The sequence below is a fragment of the Salvia splendens genome, chromosome 7 (assembly GCF_004379255.2).
Source record: "Salvia splendens isolate huo1 chromosome 7, SspV2, whole genome shotgun sequence".
NCBI lineage: Eukaryota > Viridiplantae > Streptophyta > Magnoliopsida > Lamiales > Lamiaceae > Salvia > Salvia splendens.
In genome coordinates, this window is record NC_056038.1 from 25,130,519 (window position 1) to 25,154,071 (window position 23,553).

General features: G+C 38.0%; 2 protein-coding genes across 2 annotated transcripts; one reads left to right on the forward strand and one right to left on the reverse strand.

The window, feature by feature from the left end:
• The first annotated feature begins 2,185 nt into the window (after positions 1 to 2,185).
• Positions 2,186 to 4,314, forward strand: LOC121742671 (auxin-binding protein T85-like). Its single transcript, XM_042135876.1, has 5 exons — positions 2,186 to 2,306; positions 2,372 to 2,478; positions 2,718 to 2,921; positions 3,502 to 3,569; positions 4,017 to 4,314. The coding sequence occupies exons 1-5, from the start codon at positions 2,225 to 2,227 to the stop codon at positions 4,123 to 4,125; spliced, it is 570 nt and encodes a 189-aa protein (XP_041991810.1). The 5' UTR covers positions 2,186 to 2,224; the 3' UTR covers positions 4,126 to 4,314.
• A 12,420-nt stretch (positions 4,315 to 16,734) lies between these two features.
• On the reverse strand, positions 16,735 to 18,275 carry LOC121810609. Its single transcript, XM_042211369.1, has 4 exons — positions 17,879 to 18,275; positions 17,374 to 17,442; positions 17,201 to 17,244; positions 16,735 to 17,111 (listed from the first exon to the last, which is right to left on the reverse strand). The coding sequence occupies exons 1-4, from the start codon at positions 18,175 to 18,177 to the stop codon at positions 16,735 to 16,737; spliced, it is 789 nt and encodes a 262-aa protein (XP_042067303.1). The 5' UTR covers positions 18,178 to 18,275.
• Positions 18,276 to 23,553: the final 5,278 nt, after the last annotated feature.

A 23,553-nucleotide genomic window follows, 5' to 3' on the forward strand; every position in this document is an offset into this window, starting at 1 on the left:
CTTCATCCTTGATCATTTCATCGATATTTTCCAAATCATCTACACACTTACCAAATTCTTCAAGTTGCTCTGTAATTCCTCTCGCATCTGAGAATCTGAATGCAAGGAGCTTCTGCTTCAGGTGTAAACGATTTGTAATGGACTTGGTCATGTACAATGACTCAAGTTTTGTCCATACTCCCGCAGCTGTCTCCTCTTTGGAGACTTCCCTCAGAACCCTATCTGACAAATTCAAGATTAGGGTGCTGTAGGCTCTATACTGCATATCCTGAAGCTTTCCTTTCTCTTTTTCATCGACCTCCGCTTCTTTCTCGGCATCGACTTCATTCTTCAAGATATTCCATAGGCCCTGCTGCATCAAGATGGCCTTTATCTTCAACCTCCACAGCCCAAAGTCATTTTTCCCGGTGAACTTCTCCACCTCAAACTTAGCTGTAGACATTTCTCAAACAGACGGTGGGCAATCGCTAAGATCAGCTCAAGTACCGGAATTCTTGGACCCTAACTATCCCAGAAAGCAATCAAGAACTCCTTTGGGAAATTCCCACAGACGGCGCCACCTGTTGGGTTGCGTTGCCGCTGATCTCACACACGTAATCGAGAAAATAAAGCACGCAAACGATATAACGTGGTTCGGTGATAAACCACCTACGTCCACGGAGAAGATGACCGGAATCTTATTGATGAACTCTTTACAATTACAATGAACTCACACTCACACTCTACCGCTCACAACCGCTCGCTATCTTGAGAATTAATCTCTCTGGGTGTGTGTGTATATGGTGTAATTCTGCTACTTCACTACTGAGCTCTATCGAGCTATTTATACAAGATGCAATCAAGAAATAAAATCCAACTAACTCTATTTCCCAAAGTTAGTTATAACCGCTACTCGGCTCAAAACCGAACTCTTCCTTCTCGGCTAGTTCCAGCTCAAAGCCGAGCTTCCTTCTTCTGCCTTCTTCTTCTCGGCTAGTTCCAGGCTAGTTCCAGCTCGGTAAGTCGAGCTTACCGAACTCCTTTCACCGAACTCCTTTCTAGCCGAACTCCTTTCTAGCCGAACTCCTTTCTAGCCGAGCTAGCTCAAAGCCGAGCTTCATTTCTTGATCTCTTCTTTGAGCTGCAGCTCGGCTCCACCACTCGATCAAATCAGTAGTTTGCATGGACACACTTTCACAGTGATGTTTATGTTGCTGGTCGTTCAGAGAGACGCACCTAGACAATCCAATGCAGGAAGTGTGCCATGCTTTATTGCGGTATGTTATTGTGATCCAAATTTGGACGGAAAAAGAGCCCAACAAACAGGCCATCCAAAAATCAATTACTAAGGCGGATGCCCTAAGAACTGAATCCATAATGCATGTCGCACAACATGCGTCATGTATCACATCGTTGCAAATAAATGTGGAATTTGATGTCTACGTCATCTAATTGTCATTTCCTCTAAACGACGTTGTTTATATTTAGAGCATCCATAATGGCTTTCGCCCGGTCACAAACTCCTCCTGTCACATCATCAGCACTAAAAATCCTCCAGTCACATCATCAGGACAAACAAATAACCCAGCAATAGCCTAGCCACATCACTCCTAATTATATAAAACATATAATTGACAATCACACAAATTACGAAATTAAATTTACGACATAGATACAGGAAAATTCAATAATATTATTTAAATTAAAAAAGTACATTAAAAAAATACATTAATTTAAAACAAAGTACATTAAAAAAAATACATTAATTTTAAAAAAAATTACATTATTTAAAACCCGGGCTGGTGCGAATGAAAATGACGTGCAAAGCGCGTATATATAGTGTTTCGAAAAAAAAAATCGCTCGCCGGTCCGGAGCCTGCAATGGCGGCGAGCGCATCCCCCAGCGCTCGCGAATCGGCATGCGCTCACCGATTTTTTCGCCGAAATGGCGCTCGCCGGTTACAATCATTCGGCGAGCGAACCGGTGAGCGCCGAAGATCGGCTACTCGCTGCCATTGTGGATGCTTTTATAGTGTTGTAACAAAATACACAAATTTTTATTTGTCAAAAAAATTATTGTGTGAAATTTAGTACTACTGCAATCTACAAGTTAAAAGTTGGTAGTACATATATTAAGTGACAAATGAAAAGAAAATAATTTATATATTTAAGAAATGAGATGAAGTGAGTAGTATTAAACAATAATTATAAATTCCTTGTTTTCTTTAAAATTAAGCCGAAGAAGATGATGGCTTTTCTTTGGATTCCTTTCTTCATCGCACTTCACTTCTCTACCACTGTCCAAGGTTCTTCCTGTGCAGTCAATGGTAAGCGCTTAGATTGCGTGCATCAACTTAATCAACAACTTATAAATCATATCGTTGAATTGCAGGATTTCCGATAGTCCGAAATATAAGTGAAATTCCTCTGGATAACTATGGTAGGCAGGGTTTATCTCACATCACCATTGCGGGTTCTGCATTGCACGGTTTTAAGGAGGTAATTATAGCTCAATTAATTCGTTTTTACGCTTTTGTGTTTCCGCAATTTTATATTCTATTGAGTAATTATGGTCTTAGTGCTATGATTGAACTAGGGTTTTTCTAATTCCCATCTTATTTGAGTTTTATAGTATGATGATCTCAGTGCTTTGTTTGAATGAGGATTCTTCAGTTTCTAGTTATTTAAATTTTCACATTTGAAATAGGTGTGCTTTGTTTGAATGATGCCTTTGGCAGATTGAGGTTTGGCTTCAGACATTTGCTCCGGGTGCTCATACACCGATTCATCGGCATTCATGTGAGGAAATCTTTGTTGCTCTGAAAGGGAGTGGCACACTCTATCTTGCCTCAAATTCACACAAAAATTATCCAGGCAGTCCTCAGGAATTTCCGATTTTCAAGAATAGTACATTTTTTGTCCCTGTGAATGATGCTCATCAGGTATATTGGCTTGTTTGGTTTTCTGTTGTCATGAATATCGCCCTCATGGATTTAGGTGATGGTTGTTACGCGTGTTATGCTAAAGCAGCAGGGTGTGTTTTTGGAGTTGTGCATACTGTTGTTGTTGGTATCTGGACAGGGTTCTGATAGCATATCGGCAATAATCAGCGAATCAATGAGCTTGTTGTTACTTGCAATTTTGCATAGTGGATTTTGTAATTTAACTCGAATCATAGTGGGGAATATAGAAGAATCGAAGATATGTGCAATTCTTGATAAAAATATCAGTGCTGGTTTGATTAGCTAGTCAGGGGTGATGAGTTGATGCTGAGAAGATAAATATTTATGTGTTTGGAGTTGGAAGCTGTCTTTCATGTACAAGATTATTTAACTTACGATAAAAATATGCATTTGGGGTCTTGACTTTACTGGATGTTGTTCTGTGCTTTCTCATGTCCACTGAAAAATTGATTTAAATCTCAATAGCTCTTCAATATCTGACTTTAATAATGCTGATTGGCCCTTACCCACTTTGAATAAAATTCCTTCTCATTTTCTCCGACTGTGATTATATATGCAGGTGTGGAACACAGATGAACACGAGGATTTGCAACTTCTGGTTGTTATATCTAGACCGCCGGTTAAAGTGTACGTTACAACGTACTCTGTCTCATTGCCAATAGATAGGACTCACTACTCGCTGCATTAGATTTTTGGACTTCTAGAACACCATCAGTCCATCAAGTATGTTCAATTGTCGTTCATACTGTTACTTTATGAAGATATACTTCATGCATCGGAGTATTAATCTCTGGTTACACTATCATCAAGAAATAATCCATTTTGATGTATTGGGCAGAGCCCTTTTAAAGGTAGCTGCTTTGTTTCTAAAGTTAGGCATCTGCACAGAAGTGATCTTTCCCCGACTCTTGTTGGGCATCTATGTGCTCGTTGAGATATTTCTTACGAGGCAATATCAGACAAGCTGCGGGATCCCTTGACGCTCATAATACTCTTATAATGTGGTTATGATGAGATGTAAATCTGCTGCTCCTTGTAGTTTGTGTTTTGACGGTTTATAAATTTTGGTTTTAGGTTCATATACGATGATTGGAATATGCCACACACAGCTACGAGGTTAAAGTTCCCCTACTACTGGGATGAAGCTTGTTATCAAACATCTTCAACAAAAGATGAGCTTTGATCTTCGGTTGTGAGATTTTATTTCTTGAAAGTCTTGAAGTTTTGCCTATTTGAAGCTCCGCACACTGTATATTTCGGTCTTCTGTTGTATCACACGCTGATTACAGATAGATACTTGCATATGTTTATAGAGCTTACAGATGCTACTGTTATATTCCAATTCTTGTTGATGTGGCTTTGTTTCAAGATATATAGCCATTTTAATGCAAAAATAAAATTCTTGTACAGGAAATGGGAAACTCAGTCGTAGTTTCTCTGTTACTACAAATTTTCTATATTGAGATAAAAAGTAAAAACATCAAATAATGTATATGGAAGAGTAATGGCCAATAGTGATCATAAGCATATGACGATTTTATAATTTTAGTTCCCGGCATTATGTTTAAAATTATTGCACCCCACACATTTCAAAATGGACTGGAATTAGTTCAAAATGGACGACGCCGTGTAATAGTAAGGTGTTTACCCGATTTTGACCCATTTAAGCATTTGGATTAATTTTTTAATTTTTTCAAAAAAAAAAAATTTAATATTCAAAACAAAATAAAGTAAATATAAGATTCATCTATCTATCTCTTCCAAAAACGTGTTTCTCACAAAATGCCCAAATTCATCTTCTTCTGTTTTCCTCTTTCAGTGATGTATTGAAGAACCCTAGGTATTGCAGTGACTCAAGTTCGTTAGGTATGGAGTGTTCGACCTACAACAGAGGGTCCGACAAGAGTGGTGGGTGACGGACCTTCGATTCCGGTACGGAGTCTTGCAACTGCAAGAAACTTGCTTCACTCCGAAATGTCAAAAGTCATGGCAAACCTAAAGGGGGAATATCTACATTGTTTGTGAGCGAAAAGAGTGCACTTTTTTCTAAATTTTTCTAGGATCTTCTCAACGTCCGCTTTCGAAAGATTGTTGGAGTTATACATTTTCAAAGGGAACAATTAGAGATGGTTGTGATTGTTGTGTTTCATTGTCAATCGGCTTGTTTTATAAATAGTGGCGAATACATTTGGAATTAAATGGCGACAATCATTCATAAATGAAGACAACAACCATCCATACACATACATTACATACCATACTAACCTGTCTAGAATGAATTATAAACCCAAAAATCGGAGAACACACACGCCTAGAAAACAAAAAAGAATAAACCCCACATGTTCACCAAAACACAACCACACACAACACAATCTAGAAACACTAAATAATCTGGAAAACCCCAGTCAATTACTCATGCTTGCGACCATAGCAAACAACAAATCCACATGTTTTCCCAAAAAGTGAAACCTTAATCAATATAAAATCGAGGAGACATACAATAATCGAGACAACCCTAATCAATATAAAATCGAGACTAACCCTAATAAAAAAATCTACATGTTACCCCAAAACGTAATGTTAATGACCAAAATCGTAAAATCGTCATATGTTTAGGAACACTTTTGGCCCTTACTCCATATAAAATTGTATATATATGTTCTTCCTCGAGAGAAAGCAAACAAAAAAGTTCTAAATTTGATCTAAAACTGTATAAAAGAAAGACATACAAAAGAGTATTTATAGTTGGAGCTCGAATCCAAATGACAAGTGCAAAAAGAACTTATAAAATCTCACTTAAATGTGTTGTACCTGGCCGAGTGGTTAACTACATCATACACCACTCGTCTGCTGGGGTTTGGAGCCTCTTGCACAGCGGAAGACTTGTATGAAACAAATAAATCAGATAAGGATCTATTTGACTGATTATGGGATTAATCAATTCACATGTTAAACAGATAATTGCCTGCTAGAACGCAAATTATTCATGCTTTTGAAGAATATAAATCCTAAAACATGAATTCTACGGTTTAGAGTTACCGATTTGATTCTCCAAAGAATTGTCGATTGCTCGCGCCTTCTCCACGAAGATCTTCAATACTGGACCACAGATCTTCTAACTGGTTCTCAAACTGTATCTCGAAATCAGTGTGAGCTAATCTTATCAAAATACTATGACTCGAATAAAGAAGACAGAAATTCCTCACGGAGGAGGAGAGCTGAAAAATTCCGTCTCCTACTTTCTTAGGGAGAGGGACAAAAATTTCATAAAATAAAATTGTGTATTTTCTGTCTCATTTATTCTCCTATTTATATTAAGTACATATTGGGCCCAGTCAGGGGTCTATGGAAGGTTTTGGATATGGCCTCACCCAATTAGGTTTTTACTAATTAAATTGAACCCACAATTTAATATAAGCTTATATTGGAATATTACGAGCAGCCACTACAGAAGTAATATTGCACTGCCCATCCAAATCTGAAATTACAAGTAATCCATGTTTCCATTATGGTTATTGTTTATTTCCCGTGCTTAAGATATAAATGTCCATTTATTAATTAATGTCTGCTATGGACTTAATTAATCAACATTTTATTTATTCCAAGAGTGGACTCAGCAGAAAACACTTATTTATTATTCACGGAATAATTAAATTTCAACTGTCCAGTTTTCCGAATAATAAAACCCTGTTCGGGCTCCTCTTGAGGACATTATCAAACGAGACTCACCTCGCGCACGATTCAACATAATAGCAATCCTAGCACCGCTGGATATTAATGACCACTACCCAATATATCAGGAATATTGGGTTACGAAAAAACCCGCACCATTTGATAATTCAAAGTAGTACATAATTTTTCCAGGATCTTCTCAACGTCCGCTTTCGAAAGATTGTTGGAGTTATACATTTTCAAAGGGAACAATTAGAGATGGTTGTGATTGTTGTGTTTCATTGTCAATCGGCTTGTTTTATAAATAGTGGCGAATACATTTGGAATTAAATGGCGACAATCATTCATAAATGAAGACAACAACCATCCATACACATACATTACATACCATACTAACCTGTCTAGAATGAATTATAAACCCAAAAATCGGAGAACACACATGTTCACGGTTCACCAAAACACAACCACACACAACACAATCTAGAAACACTAAATAATCTGGAAAACCCCAGTCAAACTCATGCTTGCGACTAGGTGTGCACAAACCGAACCGGCCCGGCGGTTAACCGCCGGTTCGGGCCCGCCGGTTCATGAACCGGAACCGGCGGTTTGAACCGTCCGGCGGGTTGCCGGTTCCAACGGGCCGGTTCAGGGTCAGGGCCTTCTTGAACCGTGAACCGGCGGTTCAAAACCGGCGGTTCGCCGGTTTGAACCACCGGTTCAACCGAATTTAAAAAAAATATTATTTATAAAAATTGTTTTTATATTTAAAAACAATTTTAACAAATAAATGAATACTAGAAATTCATAATTGCCCATATATATTTGATGGGCTTACGAATTTATGAAACCATTCTTGGTTGTTTCTCTTTTATAGAGACATCCTAGAATGTTTTATGTTTTACTTTCGATGTGGGACAAAATCATTCTTGGTTGTTTCTCTTTTATAGAGACATCCTTGAATGTTTTATGTTTCACTTTCGATGTGGGACAAAATCATTCTTGGTTGTTTCTCTTTTATAGAGACAACCTTGAATGTTTTATGTTTCACTTTCAATGTGGGACAAAATATGTTGAAGTATTTTCTTTTATAACTACATGTTTAGAGCATTCATTCATCTTTTTCCAATGTGGGATACACAACTTTCTTTTGTCTTCTACTTTCTTCATGTTTTGTGTGATGTATATAAACAAAATTATAATTCAAATATATTCTTGATTGATAAAATAAAGAATTATTGAGAAATATGATTTGTACATATAAAATATTTATTTGTATAATAATTATTGTTAGGTTTATACAATTTGTATAAGAATTATTCTTTTAATGTGTATAATATTATTTATTAGTTAACATATACATAAATTTATAAACATAAGCAAATCATTAATGATAAATAACTAATGAATAATAGTTTATGTAATAATATCATTAATGATAAATAACTAATGAATAATAGTTTATGTAATAATATTTGTTATTAATTTATAATAATAGATGATAGAGTATTAATATAGACGAAAAATGATGGACGATCTATCATATACTTATAAATAATGACTTTTATTCCACATTGAAAGAAAGAGTAACACATCCAAGAATGTGTAACTATAAAAAAGAATAATCCAATACACTCTCCTCCAATTTAAATGCTCAAGTCCAATATTAAGTATTGATATTTTAAAAATCAAAAGGTTTAACTTTAAGTAGTGTGTATTAATTTTTATAAATAAAATATATTCATTATAAGTTGTAATTTTTAGTCTTATTCAAATTTATTATCAATAAAATTGTAATTTTTCACCTTATTGTTTGAAATTTGTTTAAGCACATTTTATACATAATAAAGACTAAAAAGACAAAAAAAAATACTCCATACTTAAAGTTGGATTTGATTTTTAAATGTCAATACTTGGATGAGAGTATATTGGATTTGATTTAATTTGGAAGATAGTATATTGTATTATTCTCTTTTATAGTTACACATTCTTGGATGTGTTACTCTTTCTTTCAAGGTGGAATAAAAGTCATTATTTGTAAGTTTATAATAGATCGTCCATCATTTTTCGTCTATATTAATACTCTATCTTCTATTATTATAACTTAACAACAAATATTATTTCATAAACTATTATTCATTAGTTCTTTATCATTAATGATTTGCTTATGTTTATAAATTTATGTATATGTTAACTAATAAATAATATTATACATTGAAAGAATAATTCTTATACAAATTGTATAAACCTAACAATAATTATTATACAAATAAATATTTTCTATGTACAAATCATATTTCTCAATAATTCTTTATTTTTATCAATCAAGAATATATTTGAATTATAATTTTGTTTATATACATCACACAAAACATGAAGAAAGTAGAAGACAAAAGAAAGTTGTGTATCCCACATTGGAAAAAGATGAATGAATGCTCTAAACATGTAGTTATAAAAGAAAATACTTCAACATATTTTGTCCCACATCGAAAGTGAAACATAAAACATTCAAGGTTGTCTCTATAAAAGAGAAACAACCAAGAATGATTTTGTCCCACATCGAAAGTGAAACATAAAACATTCAAGGATGTCTCTATAAAAGAGAAACAACCAAGAATGATTTTGTCCCACATCGAAAGTAAAACATAAAACATTCTAGGATGTCTCTATAAAAGAGAAACAACCAAGAATGGTTTCATAAATTCGTAAGCCCATCAAAAATATATGGGCAATTATGAATTTCTAGTATTCATTTATTTGTAAAAATTGTTTTTAAATATAAAAATCAATTTTTATAAATAATTTTTTTTTTTAAATTTCGGTTGAACCGCCGGTTCATGAACCGGAACCGGCGGTTCAGGCAAAAAACCGGCGGTTTTGAACCGCCTCATGAACCGGCGGTTTTTTGAACCTGAACCGGAACCGCCGGGAGCTAGGCGGGCCGGTTCAGGTTCAAGCATTTCTTGAACCTTGAACCGCCGGTTCATGAACCGGAACCGGCGGTTCATGACCCTTGTGCATGCCTACTTGCGACCATAGCAAACAACAAATCCACATGTTTTCCCCAAAAGTGAAACCTTAATCAATATAAAATCGAGGAGACATACAATAATCGAGACAACCATAATCAATATAAAATCGAGACAACCCTAATAAAAAAAATCTACATGTTACCCCAAAACGTAATGTTAAGGACCAAAATCGTAAAATCGTCATATGTTTAGAAACACTTTTGGCCCTTACTCCATATAAAATTGTATATATATGTTCTTCCTTGAGAGAAAGCAAACAAAAAAGTTTTGAATTTGATCTAAAACTATATAAAAGAAAGACATACAAAAGAGTATTTATAGTTGGAGCTCGAATCCAAATGACAAGTGCAAAAAGAACTTATAAAATCTCACTTAAATGTGTTGTACCATGCGGAGTGGTTAACTACATCATACACCACTCGTCTGCTGGGGTTTGGAGCCTCTTGCACAGCGGAAGACTTGTATAAAACAAATAAATCAGATAAGGATCTATTTGACCGATTATGGGATTAATCAATTCACATGTTGAACAGATAATTGCCAGCTAGAACGCAAATTATTCATGCTTTTGAAGAATATAAATTCTAAAACATGAATTCTACGGTTTAGAGTTACCGATTTGATTCTCCAAAGAATTGTCGATTGCTCGCACCTTCTCCACGAAGATCTTCAATACTAGACCACAGATCTTCTAACTGGTTCCCAAACTGTATCTCGAAATCAGTGTGGACTGATCTTATCAAAATACTATGACTCGAATAAAGAAGACAGAAATTCCTCACGGAGGAGGAGCGCTGAAAAATTCCGTCTCCTACTTTCTTAGGGAGAGGGACAAAAATTTCATAAAATAAAATTGTATATTTTCTGTCTCATTTATTCTCCTATTTATATTAAGTACATATTAGGCCCAGTCAGGGGTCTATGGAAGGTTTCGGATATGGCCTCACCCAATTAGCTTTTTACAAATTAAATTTAACCCACACCATTTGATAATTCAAAGTAGTACATAATCAATACCGTATGCTCAATGCTAACGTATGTAGATTAAGAAATAATTATTTATCAAGACCTAGTCTTTCAGTAGATAGCATAAAGACATGTCTTGCTGTTAGATCCATTCAGTGTTATACCACACCAACGTCATCTTATTTCAGTAAGGCTTAGAAATAATCGTACTGACATTGCAACCTTTCACGATAGGTAGTCTAAGCCTATCTGGGTTGTGAAATTCTTCTTTTTTCTTTTGCAAAGCATTGCATAGAACCGACTGTGTTACCATAAAGTGGACGTCGCCCACAACCAGTCTACTAAGCAAAAGACTTAGACTTTGTTTGCTTCTTATACATTTAAATGTTTAATCAACATCTTATAAATGCACAAACAAACACAATTTAATAATATATTGATTCTGTTAGACTTGTGATAACTCAATGATCAATGCTATTTGAGTGACTTATACGGAGGAATCAACAATGAGCTTATCTCATGCTCAAGTGTTCCAGGCACCGTCCGATTGTGATTAGTAGATAGATGCAATCTGAGCCGTCAGATTAGTTAGCCGTTGGAAGTTAGTTAGTGTTGTTAAGAATGTAACTTTACTCTTCTGCATTCCACATAAGCGGCTTTTGTAATTCATTCTGAGATTGATTGAATAACACTCACAAATTTCTCTCGCTCAATACTATTACTCAAAATCCGCAGCTAGCTCTCTTCATCGTTGAGTCGCGATTAGGTTTCAAATCATGACAATTGGTGACGTCCGGTGGGAATCGATTGAATCTTGGTTAGGAATCTGAAATTTGTTTTCACGAAGAATCAGAGATGGCTTCTAGGTTTGAAGCTGAAAAGTTTACGGGCAAGAACGACTTCGGCCTCTGGCGTGTGAAGATGAAGGCGTTGTTGATTCAGCAGGGGCTTTCGTCGGAACTGGAAGCTAAAAGCAAGGATAAACCGAAGGTCGATCTTGATGAAAAAACACCCACGAAAAAGGCTGAAATTGAGGCGAAGGCGCATAGCGTTGTTGTTCTGAGTCTGGGCGATAAGGTTCTCCGAGAAGTGTCGAAGGAGACCACCGCGACTGGTGTTCTTGCGAAGTTAGAAGATCTTTAAATGACGAAGTCGCTCGCCAATAGGCTTTATATGAAGCAGCGCCTCTACTCCTATCGTTTCTTGGAAGAGAAGAGTGTTCTTGAGCAATTGGAGGACTTCAACAAAGCGGTGGATGATCTTGAAAACATTGATGTCTCAATTGGAGATGAAGACAAGGCGATCTTGCTTCTCAATGCTCTGCCAAAGGCGTATGATCAGCTTCGTGATGCGATCATGTATGGGCGTGAAAAGACTATCACGCTACTTGAAGTGCAATCTGCCTTGAGGGCAAAAGATCTGCACAAATCAAATGAGAAGGGGCAAGATCCTGTACCAGAAAGCCTTAGTGTCAAAATGTTTAAGGGGAAGAAGTTTGTCAAGAAAGATTCAGAAACCTCAAAGTCTTCATCAAATGATCAAAATGAAACTCGGTCATGTCACTGGTGTAAAAAACCAGGACATCTAAAGAAAGATTGTTATGCTTGGAAGAGAAAACAAGCAAATGGTGGTGGAAAGACTTCCAGCTCCACTGATTGTGTTGAGGAAAAAGATTCTCCAGATGCACTCAACATAATGGAGGCTCATGGATAATGGACTCCGGTTGTAGTTTTCATATGAGTCCAAATCTGGGCTGGTTTGAGGAGATTCAAGAATGCACAGGCATTGTGGTTTTGGGAAATAATGTGGTCTGTCATGTTAAGGGGATTGGATCTGTGAGATTGAAGATGCAGGATGGGTCCATCAAGAAATTACATGATGTGAGATATATTCCGGAGGTCAAGAGAAACTTAATATCTCTTGGATCTCTAGAAAGAAAAGGCTGCACATTCTCCTCTGCAAATGGGAGCATGACTGTGATGAAGAATAAGAAAGTGGTCATGACTGCTGAAAGAAGAGGGAGCATATACTATTTGATTGCCACTGTCCAGAAGATTGTACATGAGGAGGTTCACATTGTAAAATAAGAAACTGTGAGCTTATGGCATAAATGGCTAGGGCATCTCTGTTGGGGGATGAAGGTACTACATGAGTATTATAGATGATTTCTCTAGGAAGTGTTGGATTTACATCTTAAAGGATAAATAAGAGGCTTTTAAATGCTTTACTCACTGGTGTGTTGAGGTAGAAAGAGAGAAAAATGTTAAGCTTAAAAGCCTTAGAACAGACAATGGGTTTGAATTTCTGTCCAAAGAGTTTGATAACTATTGTAAGAATAGAGGAATCAAGAGGCATAGAACCGTGCCTCTAAACCCACAGCAAAATGGGGTGGCGGAGAGGGCCAATAGAACAATTCTTGAGAGGGTCAGATGTATGTTGTTGGCCTCTGGATTAGAAAAGAAGTTCTGGGCTGAAGCAACTTCTACTACAGTAAAATTGTTGAATATGTGTCCTTCATTTAGCATAAATGGGGAAACCCCTGACATGAGATGGTATGGAAGGAATTCTGAGTACAATCATCTGAGGATTTTTGGCTGCAAGGCCATTGCTCACCTAAAGCAGGGAAAACTTGATCCCAGGGCATTGAGATGTGTAATGTTAGGGTATCAGCCAGGTGTGAAATGATATAGGCTATGGTGCATTGAACCAGGAAATCACAAACTTGTGGTGAGTAGAGATGTTGTATTCACTGAATCTGAGATGCCTTTTCTGGAAGCTCAACAAGTTGCAGTGGATGAACAACCAGAAAGTGCTATTGAATCTGAGGTGGAGTCAGAGGGCTCAGATATTGGAGCTGACACAACTGAATCAGAAAGACCACCTCAGAGCAGTCCAGAGGATTTGAAAAACTGGATGCTTGCAAGAGACAGATCTAAAAGAGTATCCAAAGTGCCTGCTAAGTTTGCTGACTCAGAGATATTATTCTATGCTCTTTGTGTAGCTGAGGAGGTGTAGTATTTAGAGCCAGCTACATATAGAGACGCCATGGACAACAAGGAATGGGAAAGTTGGATGAAAGCCATGATAGAAGAAATTGAGTCTCTATTGAAAAATGGGACTTGGGTGCTTGTTGAGAAACCTGGTGGCAGAAAGCTAGTAAGCTGTAAGTGGATCTTCAAGAAGAAGATTGAATCTTCATCATCTGAGGCTTCGGATAAGATAAGATTCAAGGCCAGATTAGTGGCTAGAGGATTTACACAGGAAAAAGGTATTGATTTCACTGAAGTCTTCTCACCTATAGTAAAGCATGCTTCCATCAGAATGTTGCTAGCCCTTGTGGCTAAGAGAGATTGGGAGCTGGAGCAGCTTGATATCAAGACTGCATTCCTTTATGGAAATATGGAAGAAACTATATTCATGTCACAACCAGAAGGATTTGTGAAGCCAGGGGAAGAGAACAAAGTTTGTCTATTCAAAAAGAGTATTTGTGGTTTGAAGCAGGCAAGTAGGCGGTGGCACAAAACCTTTGATGCTTATGTGCTGAAGAATGGCTTTGTCAGATCTAAATATGATGGTTGTGTATACATCAGAAAGAAGAAAGGGGTCCCTGTAGCCTATCTATTGCTGTATGTTGATGATATGTTAGTGGCCGGGGAAAGGATGAGTGATGTGCATGAAGTGAAGGATGATTTGAGATAAGCCTTTGAGATGAAAGATTTAGGAGCAACAAGAAGGATTCTTGGTATGAATATTATGAGAGATAGAAAGATGAGGAAGCTGTGGCTAACACAGAATGATTACATCTCCAGAATGCTGAAAAGATTTAAGGTGGAGAATTTAAGAGAAGTCTCAACTCCAATGGCTATTCATTTCAAGCTATCTGCTGCTCAAAAACCACAAACTGAAGGTGAGGCTAAAGAAATGCAGAAGATCCCTTATGCTAACATTGTTGGTAGCATAATGTATGCTATGATAAGTACTAGACCAGATATCTCACAAGCTATTAGTGTAACATCTCGGTTTATGTCAGATCATGGAAATGAACAATGGGCATCTTTAAAGTGGCTGCTAAGATACCTTAAGGGTGCAACTGATTATGGGATTCTGTTCAAAGGTAATGATGATTACAAGGGAGATATATTGATGGGGTTCTGTGACTCAGATTTTGCTGGTAGCATAGACACCAGAAAATCTCAATCAGGCTATGTCTTCACAATGTATGGCTCTGCTGTAAGCTGGAAGTCAAACCTTCAGAGTGTGGTGGCTTTATCTACCACAGAGGCTGGGTACATCTCACTCACCTCTGTTGTGAAAGAGAGCTTTTGGCTCAAAGGTATGCTGGGAGATCTTGGTCTGGTGCATGAGGCAGTCAGCATTGGTTGTGATAACCAAAGTGCTCTGATCTTGGCTAAGCATCAAATATACCATGAGAAGAGCAAACATATAGACGTTTGCTTGCACTTCATCAGGGAAGAAATAGAGAATGAGAAGGTCAAGGTTTTTAAGGTGCATACTTCGAAGAATCCTGCGGACATGCTTACAAAACCTTTGCCGAAGGAAAAGTTCCAGCTGTGCATGAACTTAGTGAATCTGTGCAAGCTGGAGAAGATTGATGTTTGAGCAATCAAAGTGGAGTTTGTGACTTGTGATAGCTCAATGGTTAATGCTATTTGAGTGAGTTTTATACGGAGGAATCAACAATGAGCTTATCTCATGCTCAAGTGTTTCAGGCATCGTCCGATTGTGATTAGTAGATAGATGCAATTTGAGCCATCAGATTAGTTAGCCGTTGGAAATTAGTTAGTGTTGTTAAGAATGTAATTGTACTCTTCTGCATTCCACATAAGCGACTTTTGTAATCCATTCTGAGATTGATTGAATAACACTCACAAATTTCTCTCGCTCAATACTCTTACTCAAAATCCGTAGCTAGCTCTCTTCATCATTGAGTCGCGATTAGGTTTCAAATCATCACAGAGTCTATTCGCGCAAACTGCTCGAATAATACTGAATCGGGTTAAAAGTGGATTGTAGAGTTTTACGTATACAAGCAAGATTCTATTCGTACTCGAAACATGCTTTTCAGTATACCAAACCTAACATCATCCAGGTGATGCTCTCATATTCGCCAAGATGTTACCCGACCAAGTAATAGCTCACCCGATCCAGGTGATGATTCTTGTGGAGGAGGATGGTGGGAAGTTATGATTCTTGTGGATCACAAGATGGTGAAAAATTAAATGTAAGAATATCAACAACTATCAATTGTTATTTTTGTAAAACTAGTACGTTGTTTTTAGTTATGGAGCATATAAGGGCATCCACTATAGGGGCGGCGCGTCGGCCGCCCCGGAACCGCCGCCGCCGCGGCTGACTATAGTGGGCTGGGCGTCCGCCCGTAGCGGACAAATTTTTTGGGGCGGAACATCCTTCGCCGACTAGGCGGCGAGGACGCGCCTGTGCGCGTTCGGCGCGCCTGCCTATAGCACATCCGCCCGGCGCGGCGATCTGGCGATTTTTTTTTTGACATTTTTAGAGAGAGGGGGAGATTGGAGAAGGAAGAAGGAGAGAAAGAAGTAGTAGGTAGTACACGTTTTTGGAGAGAGAAAGGAGCAGCAGGAAGAAGGGGCGTCAGTAATTTTGGAGACAAATCCTTTAAATAATTGAAGATTATTTAAAATTAAATTTGTTTTTTTTAATTGTTCGTTGTATAATTTTACTGTTTCCAATACAACGAATACTTGGTCCCAATTACCTTATTTTCTAATTATTTACGTTCCGATAATATTAATTATAATTGATTTAAAATAAACAAAAAAATAAAATGAAAAGTGGCTAAAAATTTTAGGGCTATTGGAATATCTGCCTTATAGCTGCGGACACTTTTTTTTGTGGGCGCGGACAAATAAACTACTGGGGCTGTGGACAAAAAAAGTGGCGGAGCTATTGGAAGTGTCCGCCTTACAGTGGATGCCCTAACTCTTATGATTGCAAATAGTTACCGTGACCCGACTACACAAGGAAAGGCTAGCGTTTCTCGATATATATTGTCAACCAATTCAAGTTCGAGCTATTAGTACATGCATAAGTCCATGAAAGCAAAAATACAGAGCCTTTCTCGATCAAGCCAACTGCAGCACTGCAACCGTCATCACTGCTGTTACTCGGAACCAAACATCATTCAGATTTCTATCCAATCGATCCATCATTTTCTCTTCGTGAGCACCCAACTTCCCAGAAGATTTGCTGATAGAGATAACCGTGTTCCTCAATCTATTCACAGCTGAAGAGAGCCAAACTAGCCCTAACCCGAATCCGGTGCTCAAAAGTTTTGATGCGCAGAATGGCACCTGGTTGCACAAAACTCTGCAGACAACTCCTACGAGAACAGCAACACCAGTTCCAGCAATGCTGGCAGAAAAACCGGTCGGAAGATCATTGAGCTGATGACCAGATTTCTTCAACGAGGTGATTGCATTCTTACCCTGCTGCTTCCTGACTACAATTATGGAAAGCAGACTCTCACATGCATAAAGGTATAAAGGTAGCTGTTGCATGAGATGTCTCTCTCCTTCATCGGTTTGGGACTGGCCTTTCTCTTCTGTGAGATCTTCACCTTCTCATTTACATGACTGACCAAACAAGACGAAAGCTTTCATACACGAATTGTAATATGAATGCTGCTGTTTTGTCGTTCGTTTACATTCATAAAATATAACGTCCTTGAACAAACACAAATTCAGATAAAAGCATGTTCTTACCTATTGAGAGGTTCAACTTTCTCTGTTACAAGCTTTGATGGATCCATATTAGAACGCCCTCTTCTCCGCCTAGAAAAAAATTGAATGCGAGAATTAAGGAAATTTTTTCTACATATATTTTATTAGAATCCACAAGGATGATAGCCGATAAAAATATTATACAACTCAAATATAGTAAAAGTAAAATAAGCATTTCAAAATCCCAATAACCAACTCATTACAAGATGTAGAGAACAAAGGCCTAAATCTTTTAAGATATCAAGTTAGTTAGCAAGTTATTTGAACTCACTAGGGAAGACAAACAAATAAGGAATTCAGAGTCATAGTTGATTAACTCAAAGTTGTCTTCCTCTAGAGTTTAAGTTTCGTACTTCAAGGCATCGATGGGTAATTAACTATTTATACAAATTATGCTTCAACTTCTCCTAATCTTCAAACCAGCCCAATAAAATGTATGTGTAAACACAAAGTTATGCAGGGCCAAGTAAAGAAATGAGGGGGTTACCATTCAAAATAAGGGACCAGCATTGCCCGTCGTCTAGACGTAACTGTGTTCTTCGAGAAATGAAGGTCAGAAATGACAGGAACCACATGAGTCATATCATCTCTCATATGCTGCAATGTATGCTCTCTACAACTGCTCCTGTCTCTCACTACATTCAATACTGGTTCATTCATGTATAGTTCTCTTGATGGGTAAACAAGAGACTCAGCAGCACAAAGACACCGTTCGCCACAAGATGTCAATGGTTGCTGAGCTGAATCAGTTTTGAGTTTTCGAGGCCCCATCATATCATAGAGCATAGACAGATCTAGTACACCATTCTCTACTTCAATTGACCCCGATGCAAGCAACTCCAATATTTTCTCATGTCTTGTGCATTGTTCAGCAATTCCGAAGCCCAAGAGTAGTGACTCTGGATGAACATCTGCCTTAGAAATAGAGCAATTCAGTACTACTAATATGGCCCATCTATTGATTCGACAAACTAATAGATGAACAGTATTCTATTAATACTCTTGTTAAGAATATAATTACTCTGTCCCACGTCGGTGATATGACATAGCCTAGCTTAGTTTCTTCTACTATATATATGTGGCCTATGTTGAGTAATAAAATACACCAACACCTACACCAAATACACTACTACTTTCTCTACTATGTCTATTTACTTTTTCGCTTATATCTATATTTTACTGTTCTACATGGCATCAGAGCGGATTCGAATCCGTATCTAGAAAATTAGGGTTTCAAAAAAAAAGAACTAAATTAGGGTTTCTGCCACTGCCCGCTCTACTATCCCCACTCTGCTCTTCCGTCACTACTCTACTCTACCCAAAATTATGTTTTGTTCTGCTCTACTGCGCAATCATGCCCAAACTAGGGTTTGCGGTGTTGCTGCTCTACTCTGCCCAAATTTGGGTTTCTACCACTACTATATTGCACAACTGCTCTTCTCTGCCCTTCTCTGCCCAAACTAGGGTTTCTGACGTTGCTGCATTCTGCACTATTATAATTCTGCTATACCAATCTTTCTGAAATTACAGCTATGCTATGCTCTACTCCGCTACTCTGCCCAAACTAGGGTTTTTATGTTGCTGCATTCTGTGCTATTATTTGCATGCTGTTCTACTCCTGCTCCGTTGCTCTGCGCTATTATCTGTCTGCGCTCTTACTTGCTTTTTATCTACCCGCTCTCTTGTCAGCAGTTATTATTCTACTCCTACAGTTGTCCTCCTGCTACAGTTGCTACTCTGTTACAACTGTCACTACTACGCTGCATCTACTACTTCTGCTCTACAGTTGCTACTCTGCTGCAACTGTCAATACTAGCATCTGCTACTTCTGCTACAGTTGCAACAACTGTCCTACAGCTGCTACTCTGCTACAGCTGATACTACTACCCTGCATATGCTACAGTTGCAACTACGGTCCAGCTGCTACTCTGCTACAGCTGACACTAACTACCATGCATCTGCTACTCTACTGCAGTTGCTACTACTGCTCTGCATCTGCTATCTGCTACAACTGTTGCTACAACTGCCCTATAGCTGTTGCTACAACTTATGCAACAGCTGCAACTACTACTGCCCTATAGTTTCAGCTACTACTATTGCTGTCGATGTCATAGAAAAAAACATTTTTGAGAAGGTTGTACCAAGCTGGACAATATAGATGTTCCAGCTTGAGGGGGAGTGTTAAGAATATTAGTACTCTGTCCCACATCGGTGATATGACATAGCCTAGCTTAGTTTCTTCTACTATATATACGTGGCCTATGTTGAGTAATAAAATACACCAACACCTACACCAAATACACTACTACTTTCTCTACTATGTCTATTTACTTTTCCGCTTATATCTATATTTTACTGTTCTACAACTCTGATGGAGCAATGAAGGATGTTAAGCACTAATATATTGGAAAAAAATGAATATAAGGCTTAAGAAAAGACGGGTTTATTATTTTATGAACTTTAAGATTGTATGAGTGCGGGTAAAATCTGTCTATTCATGCATTGAAAGCAGAGAATCAGAGAGCCGCGAACCTTGAACACCAATGAGTGTTGAGCTTACAGAGTTTTTCAAGACTAAGTCGTTACAGTCTAATAGTCCACCTGAGAATTTCAATTCATCCTTCTGCTGCAGGCATAAATTGAAGGACTTAGAATTTACAAGATCTTGATTTGGACTGTGATATTGGAGAAAACGGTGCAACTCCTGAAACAATAAGGTAAAAGGGATCTGTCAAAAGTTCCATCTCTTTGGAGACACGCAAGGAATCAGAAAAAAATATTCACTTCACCTATTCGGTAGTGTATTGCTATGTGCTGTGTGCATGGAAATTATGTAATATAACGAATCATGCCATCTTTCAATATAGAAATGACTTCGAATAGAGAAATGAAAAGTATTACTAGAGTTTACACCTAATGAAAAAAACAACAAGATGCCTAGCAAGATTGTTTTTTTATTTTATTTTTTATTTTGCAGGTAAGGGAAGCCAGGTCGAACCAGGAAACAAGCCGACTATACAAATGATCATCACTTGTATGAATATGAAAGCTTAACCCTTAGCAAGTCAAAGCATAGTCGCCCCCATTCATTCAAACAAATGTAATTGCATGATGATCATTAGTAGTCATTCTTCATTTATCTTGAAGCTTAATTATTGGATCAAAATCAAATACAACATCAGTTTCAGTCCTTTCTCTAATCTTCCTCATCGAAGAATCCCACCAATCACTTAATCTGATTCACCCCATTTTATTCAAACTCAAAAGCTTCCTCTCAAATTGAAATTGAAATTGAAATTCAACAAAACCCCCATCATTTTAGATACACTAAATACACAAAAATATAATCTTTACTACATCAAATTCATGGAATTCATGGAATTTCATTTCTTTCTAGATCAAGACAGAAAAAAATCCTAAATTGTGGATAGAAAGTAATAAAATAGTAAAAATAGTAAATGAAAATTGAGTATACCTTTGGCAGGCTGGTGGAAGGATGTTCAGGATTGAAAACAGCCCCCAATCCAGGAGGGCAACTGTGTGAAGCCATCAAGCCCAAATCTATCTCTTCTTTGATTTCAATAATCAGAATTTTGTTTCTCCATTTGTTACGATCCGAGCTCGTGACTTCCCAATGTTGATCGTAACTTCACTATAATTCCACAATACTCAGCACAATTGCGTATACGATTACAAATCGAGCTAAGATGAACTAAAGGAATTGTATTGATCACGATAATGTTCTCGAATACAAAATGAAGGTAAGTAAGAGGATAAGGCTACAATAGATCCACGATCTAGAGTAGGAAACAACAATGAACAACAAGGTCATCAACTACTACTAAAATGAGCTAAGACGTCCTTTTATACTCCTTCCGCGTCAAGCATCTTGCGTTGCGTATCATTTGACCACGTCAGCTAATTGCCAGCTGGATAACTAACTCAACCAACTCCATCGCCAGCTGGATAACTGCCTACGAACTCCATATTCCCTCGGCATTTCTCGTTGCATGTATCTCTACGCATGAATGATCATGCATGCAACAATACCTCCCTCTTAAGGTTCCTTGTCCTCAAGGAACCATGGAAAACGTTCCTTAATGGTGTCGGCAAATTCCCAAGAAGCATCCGCAGGGGACTTACCTTTCCAATGGATCAACCACTTTGTCGCAGCTTGGTTGTGGCGCTTGACCATTTTTCTTTCCAAAATAGCTTGTGGAATTGCATCATTGATATGAGAAATGGTAGGTAGATCGGTTGCTGGCCCTATTGGGGGAGCTGCTGGCTTTAAGAGGGATACATGGAACACATCATGAATGGTGGCCGATGTAGGAAGGTTCAACTTGTAAGCAACCTTCCCTATCCTGTCCACAACTTGATACGGACCAAAGAATTTAGCTTCAAACTTCTGGTGGCGTCCTCTGATCGAGCGCTGTCTATAATCTTGCAACCTCAACCAAACCCAATCACCAATTTGGAATTCCTTATCACTCCTATGACGATCAGCTTGCTTCTTCATCCGATCAGCTGCTTTTAGAATGTTTCGTTTCAGAACAGAGATCATATCTTTCCTATCTCGCAGAGCCAAGTCCACAGCTTCGACTTCTGAGTCTCCAGGTAAATAAGGGACGTATAAGGGCGGTGGGAACCCATATAGAGCCTCGAATGGTGTCATTTGAATGCTAGAATGGTAAGTAGTGTTGTACCAATATTCGGCTAATCCCAACCAATGAGTCCAAGAATGTGGCTTTTCTCCCATAGCACATCTCAAGTAACATTGGAGGCATCGGTTTACAACCTCAGATTGTCCATCGGTTTCAGGATGATAGGCAGTAGAGTAGAGCAATTCAACCCCCAGTAAGGACATCAGTTCCTTCCAGAATGAGCTAACAAAAATAGCACCTCGATCACTCACAATCTTGGCAGGCATTCCATGAAGTTTGAAAACCGAATCCAGAAATACTTCAGCAACTCTCTTAGCAGTAAATGGATGAGACAGAGCCATAAAATGTGCATATTTACTGAGCCTATCAACCACCACAAATATTGTATCTTTTCCTTGTGAATTTGGTAAGGCCTCAATAAAATCCATAGTAATGTCAGAAAAAATAGCAGCTGGCATAGGCAGAGGCTGTAGGAGTCCAGCAGGAGAAGTATTACCAGGCTTATAACGTTGACAAGTAACACAAACCCTCACAAATTCTCTGATATCTTTTCTCATCTTTGGCCAATAACACAGAGCAGAGATTCTCTTGTAGGTTCCCAATACACCAGAGTGACCAGCCATAGCAGATTCATGGAACAAGGATAAGATTTGAGCCTTTAAAAGTAAGTCATTACCAATCACTAGCTTGCCCTTCCTTCTCAATTCTCCATTTACAAAGCTGAATTTAGGATGAGATGCAGAATCCTGTTGTTTTGCTTGTAGTATAACCTGAATTTGTGGATCACTCTCCCAAGATTCCTTAATTTTTGCAATGAGTTCCAGAGGAATCATAAAGGAAGTTAGAGCAAATATCATGGCTTCAGGCACCCTTGATAAGGCATCAGCTGCTGTGTTCTCACTGCCTTTTTTGTACCTGATCTCATAGTCGAATTGCATAAGCTTAGTCATCCAAGCTTGTTGAGTAGGAGTGGTTAATTTCTGCTCTATTAGATATTTCAGACTTTGATGATCAGTCAAGATGATAAATTTCTTACATTGCAAATAATGGTACCACTTCTTAACTGCCATCAATATAGCTAACAACTCTTTTTCATAAACTGAAAGAACCTGATGTCTTGGTGATAAAGCTCTACTGATGAAAGCTATGGGGTGCCTCTCCTGCATCAGCACAGCTCCTATTCCCACTCCAGAAGCATCTGTTTCAATCACAAATTCTTTAGAAAAATCAGGTAAGGCTAAGACAGGGGCAGTTACCATGGCAGTCTTCAATTTCTCAAAAGCCTCCTGAGCTTTTTCAGTCCATCTGAAAGTTGTGTCTTTAGTTAAATCTATCAATGGCCGTGCAATGACCCCATAACCATACACAAATCGCCTGTAGTACCCAGTTAATCCCAGAAAGCCTCTGACATGTTTGATGGATTTTGGTTTAGGCCAATTTTTCACAGCTTCAATTTTTCCCTCATCAGTAGATACTCCCTCTGCAGATATTACATGGC

Excerpts from the sequence above, each read along its gene's own strand:
- LOC121742671 (XM_042135876.1), top strand. The coding sequence starts at position 2,225 with ATGATGGCTTTTCTTTGGATTCCTTTCTTCATCGCACTTCACTTCTCT. Across the intron at positions 2,479-2,717 it reads CATTGCACGGTTTTAAGGAG|ATTGAGGTTTGGCTTCAGAC; the intron begins GTAATTATAGCT and ends TGCCTTTGGCAG. Across the intron at positions 2,922-3,501 it reads CTGTGAATGATGCTCATCAG|GTGTGGAACACAGATGAACA; the intron begins GTATATTGGCTT and ends TTATATATGCAG.
- LOC121810609 (XM_042211369.1), bottom strand. The coding sequence starts at position 18,177 with ATGCTCTATGATATGATGGGGCCTCGAAAACTCAAAACTGATTCAGCT. Across the intron at positions 17,245-17,373 it reads AAAGTTGAACCTCTCAATAG|TCATGTAAATGAGAAGGTGA; the intron begins GTAAGAACATGC and ends TTGTTTGGTCAG. Across the intron at positions 17,112-17,200 it reads CTCACAGAAGAGAAAGGCCA|TCAGGAAGCAGCAGGGTAAG; the intron begins GTCCCAAACCGA and ends CCATAATTGTAG.